The sequence below is a fragment of the Delphinus delphis genome, chromosome 15 (assembly GCF_949987515.2).
Source record: "Delphinus delphis chromosome 15, mDelDel1.2, whole genome shotgun sequence".
Taxonomy (NCBI): Eukaryota; Metazoa; Chordata; class Mammalia; order Artiodactyla; family Delphinidae; genus Delphinus; species Delphinus delphis.
In genome coordinates this window covers 71,472,373-71,481,221 of record NC_082697.1, presented here as the reverse complement: position 1 = coordinate 71,481,221, position 8,849 = coordinate 71,472,373, and the positions used below count along the sequence as shown (strand labels likewise).

Genomic DNA, 8,849 nt, shown 5'->3' with positions numbered 1-8,849 from the left:
TCACCCGCATCTTCCCTCCCCCAGCTCTTTGGGGCCGGTGTCCTCGAACCCGTCTGCAGCCCGGCTGGGCGCTCTAGGCTACAGCAGGCCCTTCAAAAAGCCTTCTCAACTCGCTGGTTTCCGGTACCGGTGGCTCCTCTAGCCTTCATCAGGGCCTCGGGATTCTATTCTCCTAAGGTGCCTTCTCTATGGTTGACTGCTCCCTACTGTCCCGACTTTCCTCTGGGAGGACGCTCTGGTGGGACCCAACCCCGTCCTATGGCTGCTTCTGCGGTCCCTTTTAGGCGCAACTGGAGAAGTCACTGAGCACTCCGAGACTCCCACCTTCTCAACTCCGGAAGGGTGGCACGGAATGGGAGGATGGCGGAAGTGAGTGTGAACGTGCCCTTCCTTCTCCTCGGTCTTCTCTATGGTCACTTCCTTCGGTGACGGGAAAAAGGGGGTCCCGGCGCCTGCGCAGAACCGGGCTGGGAGCTAGTCGCGGAGGCGGGGGGTGGGGCAGGGAGCGGGAGCTGCCGCCGCCGCCGGAGCTAACCGCGGGGACCGAGATGCAGGTGGGACCGGAACCGGAACCCCCCTCTTCAAGTCCCTCTTCCCTCTCCGCGACCCGGCGCCTGCGAGGAGCCTTGGGTGGGGGCGGGCGTGGGGGGCTAGAGGCAGGAGGGGCGCCCGGCCCCGGAGAGTGCAGCAGAGCGGGCTGCTTCCCTGGAGGCTGCGGCCCCGGGGAATGGGCGGGTAGAGGGTGTCCAGGGAGGAGGGTCGGGTCGGAGTGGGTTGACTACCGGGTCCGGAGGGTCCGAGCCAGGAGCGGAGCCTGCACGCTCCACCACCCGCCCTTCGGGGAATATCAGAACTGAGCCGAGAGGCAGGTGCACTGGGAAAAGGTGCCTGAGTCCTACTTGGCAGAAGAGAAATTGAGTCACCAGCTCAGGAGCCGCAGGGTCAGCGGGCCTGAAGGGGGCTGGGTCTGCCTGTGGTGCAGAGGGTTGGGTCGGCCGGTGTGAGCTGAGGTGGCCTCTGCTTGGAGATTGGTCTCTCTGCTGTGTCTGCACCTCTTGGCTCGGTTCCCCCGTGCTCCATGACTCTTTCATCTCCTGGCGTCTTCTCGTTGGTTTGGAATTGTCCCTATGGTTGGAGCCATCTGAGTGTGTAGGGTCTAGGTCAAGGAGAAAGGGGAGGGGGCGCTGACCGCGGGTCTGAGCAGGAGTCTGGGGTTTGGGGAGATTTGCCTGAACTGCTTTCACCCCATTCTTGGTGCCAGTCATCTCCCAGTATAATATGGGGGAGGAACACTAACAGAAGAGCCATGGGTTGTAAATTCCATGCCCAGCTCTGCCACTTGCTAGTTGTAAGACGTTGGGAAGGCTCTTCCTTTCTCTGATTTCTCTTTGAGAAAATTGGAACCCATAAAGATAGTAATAACGGCAAGTCATTTATTGTGTGCTTACTTTGTGTCAAGCAGGGACATGTTCTGTTTAATTCTCCCAACAATTTTAGGGGTCAGAGATCATTAGCTCTGTTTTATAGATACGAAAACTGAAGCTCGGAGAGGACATGCAATTTGTTCACGATCACACAGCTAATAGGTGGCAGAGATGGAATTTCATCCTAAGCCTAATTCCAGAACCTGTGGCCTTAACCATCAGGCTAACCAGCCTTTAGGGCACGCTCCCCTGTGAGAGAAGAGGGAGGTGAAAAATCCAAGGCCCCAGCTTCCTGTTATATTTTATTTACTTTGGGGCCAGCAGAGACTTGCCCGGACCCAACCCACAGTCTGTCCTCACCTGGTGCTGCTGCCTCTGGGCCCCCGCCTGGAGGAGCACCAAAGAAGTGGGCTCTGGGCATTCCAAGCCTCCTTGACAACAGTGCTTGGGTGCTGGGCCCTGGGGTCGGCTTTCAAGACAGTTGTTTGAATCGCTCATCCATCCATCCTCCTTAATGAGCAGCCTCCCTCCTCAGAGATGGACCTCGGGGGTGCATGAGGCAGGGTCTCTAAGCTCTGCAGGCCTAGCTCCCCTGAGAGCTGGGGCAGTGAGGGGCGGTGACTGAGGCTGGTGCAGTCAGGACTGTGCGGTGGGAAGAACAGTAGACTTGGAGTTCTGAAACTTTTTCTGAGCTTCGGGTTCCTCATCTATTACAGAGGTTGTTAAAACCTCTCGCAGGGAAAGGTAAGAACGGCACGTGGGAGGCATGTAATAAATATTGAAGGATGGTTTTAGAGAAGGGAGGTGACGTGGACGAGTACCTTTTAGAGGAAGGTGCTGCACAGCCGTCCACCACACCTGGAGCTGAAGCCAGGGAGAGTGGACTGGGGAGGCAGCAGAGTGGGTGCAGGCTAGACCTGGGAGTGGTGGGGCACGAGGATCTGGGGAAGGGAAGGGTGGCAGCGTGGTGTTCAGCCCCGTTGCTCTCTTGAGGAGTCTAGACCAGAGGAGGGAGTCTGGCTCGGGGTGGGGCTCTGGCCCCAGTCCCACCTCAGCAGTGACTCGATGTATGTGCCTCTTCCTTCTGCAGCTGCTGCCGCTCACCCTGTGTCTTCTGGCTGCTTCCCTCTTTGCTGCCCCTCCCCACAGGCTCCCCCTCTCCACCTCCTGGGGGCCATCATGAATGGTGCCCCTTCCCCGGAGGATGGGACCTCGCCCTCCCCTCCCCCCTTGCCCCCACCCCCTCCCCCGAGTTGGCGGGAGTTCTGCGAGTCCCACGCCCGGGCGGCTGCCCTGGATTTTGCCCGCCGTTTTCGCCTCTACCTGGCCTCCCACCCCCAATACGCAGGGCCTGGGGCCGAGGCTGCCTTCTCCCGCCGTTTTGCTGAGCTCTTCCTGCAGCACTTTGAAGCCGAGGTGGCCCGGGCCTCCGGCTCCCTCTCGCCACCCATCCTGGCTCCTCTGAGTCCTGGTGTGGAGATCCCGCCACAGGACCTGTCCCTTGAGAGCTGCAGGGTGGGCGGGCCCCTGGCTGTGCTGGGCCCTTCTCGATCATCTGAGGACCTGGCCGGCCCCCTCCCTTCCTCAGTCTCTTCCTCTTCTACAACCTCCTCGAAGCCGAAGCTAAAGAAACGCTTCTCCCTCCGCTCAGTGGGTCGCTCGGTCCGTGGTTCAGTCCGCGGCATCCTGCAGTGGCGGGGGACTGGTGACCCTCCCTCCCCAGCGGGGCCCCTAGAGACCTCATCGGGCCCCCCAGTATTAGGTGGAAACAGCAATTCCAACTCCTCTGGCGGGGCTGGGACCATTGGTAGGGGACTGGTTAGCGATGGAACATCCCCTGGGGACAGATGGACTCACCGTTTTGAGAGGCTGAGACTCAGTCGGGGAGGGGGGACCTTGAAGGATGGAGGAGGCGTGGTGCAGAGGGAAGAGCTGCTGAGTTTCATGGGGGCTGAAGAGGCAGCCCCTGACCCAGCTGGAGTGGGCCGGGGAGGAGGGGCAGCGGGGCCTACCTCAGGGGGAGGAGGGCAACCTCAGTGGCAGAAGTGTCGCTTGCTGCTTCGAAGTGAAGGAGAAGGAGGAGGAGGAAGCCGTCTGGAGTTCTTTGTACCACCCAAGGTGAGGGCCAGAGGAGGAGGGTGGGTGACCGGGAGTGAGGGATTGAGCGCTGGGGACGTGGCCCACATGCCTAGCTTTGCTTACTTGGATTTTTAAAGCTAGCTCCTGACTCTGGGTTCCTAGTGTGGGCAGGACAGAGAAAGTAGTGTTATTTGTCTAACTCCCTTGGGGTGTGGAGGGAAAGATGAATCTCGAGGGAAAGGAAAGCTGGTCTCTGCACACCAAAAGTCTGGATCTTGTTCTCCCCCGACGTAGGCGTCTCGGCCTCGACTTAGCATTCCCTGCTCTGCGATCACCGACGTGCGGACAACCACAGCCCTGGAGATGCCTGACCGGGAAAACACGTTTGTGGTTAAGGTAGGAGCCCTAGGCTCCCCTGTCCACTTGGAGCACTCTTAGCACATTGAGGCAAGGGATACTGATGCAAGGAGGGGCACATATGCCAGGTACCTTGACCGTGTGTCCCTGGGGCGGCAGCTTTTCTGGGACGAGGGGTGAGAGGGAGGATGTGCTTGTTCCTGTTGGGGGTGAATTAAGGCCTCGAGACCTGGAAGTGGCCTGTGGGCCTCCTCTTGTCCCCATAGGTGGAAGGCCCCTCGGAGTATATCCTGGAGACAGCTGATGCTCTACACGTGAAGGCCTGGGTGTCTGACATCCAAGAATGCCTGAGCCCAGGGTGAGGAGCCCGTCTTCTGTCACTGAGGGGACCAGGGGGTGAGGGTGGTGAGCAGCCTTTTGCCTCTCGCCTGGTGACTTTCCTCCCAGCACCGTTTTCCCTGTCTCTGCAGACCCTGCCCTGCTACCAGTCCCTGCCCCATGACCCTCCCCCTGGCCCCTGGGACCTCATTCCTGACAAGGGAGAACACGGACAGCCTGGAGCTGCCCTGCCTGAATCACTCGGAGAGTCTGCCCAGCCAGGGGCTGCTGCTGGGGCCCAGCGAGAGCAGCGACCGCCTTTCGCAGGGTAAGGGTGGAGCCTTAGAGAGCTGTGAACCTCGGGACCCGCCACGCAAGAACCCTGGCTATCAGGCCCAGCCCCTCTCTCCAGGCTCTGCTGTGCACCCCATGCCTGCTCCTCAGCTGCCACGACCAAATGTCTGACTTTTGTCCCCGAACGTGCCTGACCACAGTTTACAGTTTAGAACCATCACCATCACCAGCCCCATACGAACCCCAGGCCAGCTCCTCTCCAGCGTTCTATGCCCGGCCTTGTCCCCTTTTCTGGAAGCCTTATGCCAGCCACCACTCTGGCTAGAGGTAATGGTTCTCTTCTCCAGAGCTTCCAGAACGCTTTGTACATATCTTTGTTTTGTTCCTACTCTGCATCTCTGTGCACATGTTGACAGTACTAGATTTTCTTTTGACTCCCTACTTTTAAACACACGTGTATGCTGCCCACGTACATAAACACACAAAGATGTGTCTACCTGGCCCCAGCTCACCTTTCTAGACTCCACTACACCCTTTTTTTCTGATCCTCCATTCCGAGCTTCAGTTTCACTGTCCTAGCACACAGGCTGTATGCAATGAGTAAACAAATGAATTAAAGACTCTTAAGAGCCAGAACGGACCTTACAGGTCGTCCATTCCAATCTCCTCGTTTCTCAGGCAGCTAAGAGCAGAGAGGAGAAATGGCATTTCTGAGGGCATCTGAGAGTCACTGACAAAGACAGCGGCTATGCCAGCTTGTTGCCTGAACCATGGCACTCTGCACTCCGCATATTCCCATCCTTGGAGCACTGATTATGTACGACGTGCCTGTAGGCTCACGCCTGCCGCTCAGCAGACATTGAGGAGCGCCCCAGTACATCCTCGACCCTCTGTTAGGCTCTGGGGCAGGATGAGGAGCTCAGAGCTGCCCTGTGGGCTTACAGTCTAGCGGAGTTGGCAAGACATCACTCCCTCTAAAAAGCAGGACTCCCAAATGGAGACCCTGTGCTTAGTGTCCTTTGAGCGGCACCAGCAGGAAGCCTCGGGAGCTCAGAGGAGGAAGAGAATCATGGGAGGTGGGATAGATGGGGAATTCTACACAGGCGAGGTGAGAAAAGAACGTGGCTTGGAGAAGCTAGGAGAGCAGAGACCTGAGATGGGGAGAGCCCCGGAGAGCTGGAAAAATTAGACGGGATAATTGGGTTAAAGCGGCGGACACAAGAATACAAGTTAATCTGAAGATCAGGTTGGTTAGGTTGGGAGGATTCACAGAAGGAGAATCTTTGATGCCTCTCAGAGTTGGGGGTTTTGTCCTGCAGGCAAAAAAAGGACCCCTTTTTAATGTGAAAATATTTGAGGGATTCTACCCACCCCCATCCCCACCTCTGCAACTATAGCTGTAATTTCAGCTGTTGATTCAGAAGAGATGTAGGCACAGTAGGATTCTAGGACCTTGTTGGAATAACTGCAGTCCTTCAGCAATGCGTGAAGCATAAGTTAGGAGTCATTGATAACAATCAGGGCTCAGTGCCTGAAGAAAGATTCAGCATTTCAGCCAGCTGACCACCAGTGTACCCAGGGTAACCTGGCTGGTGGGGAAGTGGGCCAAGCAGACCAATCCTCCCAAAGAGTAGCTTCTCGAGCTCAATTTTGCCCTCCTCTTTTTTTTTTTTTTTCCAGGGGCATATGGGGGCCTCTCAGACCGCCCCTCGGCGTCCATCTCCCCCAGTTCCGCCTCCATTGCCGCCTCCCATTTTGACTCAATGGAACTGCTTCCCCCAGAGTTGCCCCCCCGTATCCCCATTGAAGAGGGACCCCCGGCAGGGACAGTTCATCCCCTCTCGGCCCCCTACCCACCCCTGGACACTCCGGAAACAGCCACAGGTACCAGAGGTGTGAGTGTGTGTCTGCCTCCAAGCCTGGTTGACCACCTGCCTGAAACTCTTGTCTTGGGATCCTGAGGGATCTGACCTGGGGGGCTGGTGGGGGAACAGATGGGGAGTGACATATGAGGGGAAAGCAAGGCTTGTCATTTCCCAGGATGAGGGAGGCTTCCCTGACACCTCAGTCTTCTTCCCTCTCTCTTTCCTGAAGGGTCGTTACTGTTCCAGGGAGAGCCAGAGGGAGGTGAGGGGGATCAGCCCCTCTCAGGGTATCCTTGGTTCCACGGGATGCTCTCTCGACTCAAGGCCGCCCAGTTAGTGCTGGCTGGAGGTACCGGCTCCCATGGCGTTTTCCTGGTACGTCAGAGTGAAACGAGACGGGGTGAATATGTCCTCACTTTCAACTTCCAGGGCAAGGCCAAGGTGAGTGAGGAGAAGGCTCCGCTGTAGGCAGTGGGCCTGCGGGTAGAGTGGGGAGCGCTGCCATCAGGGGAGAAGGGTTCTGTGACTGGCGGGGTTCGGGCTCCTGCTTTACCCCACTCATCCTGCCCTCAGCACCTGCGTCTCTCGCTGAATGAGGAAGGTCAGTGCCGGGTTCAGCACCTGTGGTTCCAGTCCATTTTTGATATGCTCGAACATTTCCGGATGCACCCCATCCCTCTGGAGTCCGGAGGCTCCAGTGACGTTGTCCTTGTCAGCTATGTCGTGTCCTCCCAGCGACAGCAGGGTGAGCAGAGCAGGTCTGCAGGGGAGGAGGTGCCCGTGCACCCAAGAAGTGAGGAGGTGTGTGTGCCAGAAAGACGGGGCGGGGGGCTTGAGGAGGAGAGGCTTTGTCAGGGAGAGAGGGGTAGAGAAGCTTCCTGTGTGCTGGGTCTCTTGGGGAAAGGAGTACACGGGGATGTAGGAAGGCAGGGCGCTCCGTGCTGGAGCCGGGAGGAAGTGGAGAGCTGGGTTGGCGCATTCCCATTCCATTGGACCGTCTGTTCCATCGTTTGTCTGTCTCCTAGATCCATCCTCCCTGGCCTTGTCTTTGCCTTTCATCACAACCTTGCCTTGGGCCTGCCCTTCTTGGGGGTGCTCGGTCTGATCCCCCTCCCTCCTCCCTTGATGTCTGATGTCCCTGTCTGATCTCTCCCTTTTCCCCACCCCAACGTCCCATCTGTCCCCACGTTGCCCCTCCCCCCCCCCCAGGCCGGGAGCAGGCCGGGAGCCATGCAGGGGTGTGCGAGGGAGATCGATGCTACCCCGATGCCTCCTCCACCCTCATGCCCTTCGGAGCGAGTGACTGTGTGTAAGTGTGGTCCTCCTCTCACCGCCGCCCATGATCCATCTTCCATGGATGGGGGTTGCTCAGGAGATGGGATACGGGGGAGACAGCACATGGCTCCTGGGGGGATGAGTGAAGGGGGGGCTGCTACAAGAGCTCGCCTCCCTCCACAATCAGTCTGTCTTCTTACCATTCCTATCCAGAACCGAGCACCTCCCATGACCCACCCCAGCCCCCTGAACCCCCTTCATGGACAGATCCCCCACATCCTGGGGCAGAAGAGGCGTCGGGGGCGCCAGAAGTGGCGGCAGCAACAGCCGCAGCAGCCAAAGAGAGGCAAGAGAAAGAGAAAGCGGGCAGTGGAGGGGTCCAGGAAGAGCTGGTCCCCGTGGTTGAGCTGGTCCCCGTGGTTGAAATGGAAGAGGCCATAGCACCAGGCACGGAGGCCCAGGGAGGCGCTGGATCTGGTGGGGCCCCCGGGGTAACCCTGATGCTGCAGCTCCAGCAGTTACCACTAGGGGGCGATGGAGAAGAAGGGGGCCATCCCAGAGCCATAAATAACCAGTACTCCTTCGTGTGAGATACCCTACCCCACCCTTTCTCCACTCTTCTTGCTCCCCAGCCCTCAGTTCGTGGGATTGGGGCTGGGCAGGGACATAGAGGAGCAGTGGGAATCCCCTCCCCACATGCTTCGTGACCCTTGACGGCTAAGGGCATACATGTTGGTACAAAAAGTTTCAAGAGCCCTGCTAACTCCCCAGTTCATACACTACAGGTGCCCCGTCCCCTGGGCAGGGGATTCAGGCTCCATTACCTCCCCAAGGGGCTCTTATGGTCAGCCCCATCCCTGGGGGCCATTTCCCCATTAACCACTCCTCAGCCCAAGGAAGGGTGAGGGGGAAGGGCTGTCAGTTATATTAAGGTGGTTGTTCTTGTTGTTTTAAACAAAATGGAGAAGCATAAATAAATAAAAGGGTTTATCTCAGTTCCATCGTGATGGCTCTGACCAGTTTTTGCAGTGGGGACTGGGACAGGTGGGTCAGGAAGGCAGCCCACTCAGTGTTGCGAGCACCAGAGCTGAGAGACTGGAGGGCTGGGTCAGGTTGAGTCCCTGTTGCTCTCCAGACCTGTGCTTTCGGCCCATCACTCCTCGGGTGGCTGTCCTGTTTCTTGAGCGGTAAGTGCAGAGCCAAACGGTGCTTCTCGGGGTCTCCAGCCAGGTTCTCT

The 8,849-nt window shown here is 58.1% G+C and overlaps 1 protein-coding gene across 6 annotated transcripts; it reads left to right on the top strand.

Moving 5' to 3' along the window:
• The first annotated feature begins 467 nt into the window (after positions 1–467).
• Positions 468–8,607, top strand: SH2B1 (SH2B adaptor protein 1). Of its 6 annotated transcripts, none has more exons than XM_060031986.1 (9): positions 468–554; positions 2,515–3,542; positions 3,798–3,899; positions 4,127–4,218; positions 4,331–4,506; positions 6,153–6,356; positions 6,567–6,778; positions 6,911–7,082; positions 7,826–8,607. In XM_060031986.1, the coding sequence occupies exons 2-9, from the start codon at positions 2,604–2,606 to the stop codon at positions 8,200–8,202; spliced, it is 2,274 nt and encodes a 757-aa protein (XP_059887969.1). In that variant the 5' UTR covers positions 468–554; positions 2,515–2,603; the 3' UTR covers positions 8,203–8,607. The 6 variants fall into 6 exon arrangements, with proteins under 6 accessions (XP_059887969.1, XP_059887971.1, XP_059887973.1 ...); XM_060031988.1 differs by lacking the exon at positions 468–554 and adding an exon at positions 792–2,168; XM_060031990.1 differs by lacking the exon at positions 468–554 and adding an exon at positions 7,547–7,646 and having other exon boundaries at positions 792–3,542; positions 7,826–7,976.
• The last annotated feature ends 242 nt before the right edge of the window (positions 8,608–8,849 follow it).

Coding starts and splice junctions, on each gene's coding strand:
- SH2B1 (XM_060031984.1), top strand. CDS start 2,490: ATGTATGTGCCTCTTCCTTCTGCAGCTGCTGCCGCTCACCCTGTGTCT. Junction 4,219..4,330: donor CAAGAATGCCTGAGCCCAGG/GTGAGGAGCCCG, acceptor CTGTCTCTGCAG/ACCCTGCCCTGCTACCAGTC. Junction 7,083..7,825: donor GTCCTCCCAGCGACAGCAGG/GTGAGCAGAGCA, acceptor ATTCCTATCCAG/AACCGAGCACCTCCCATGAC.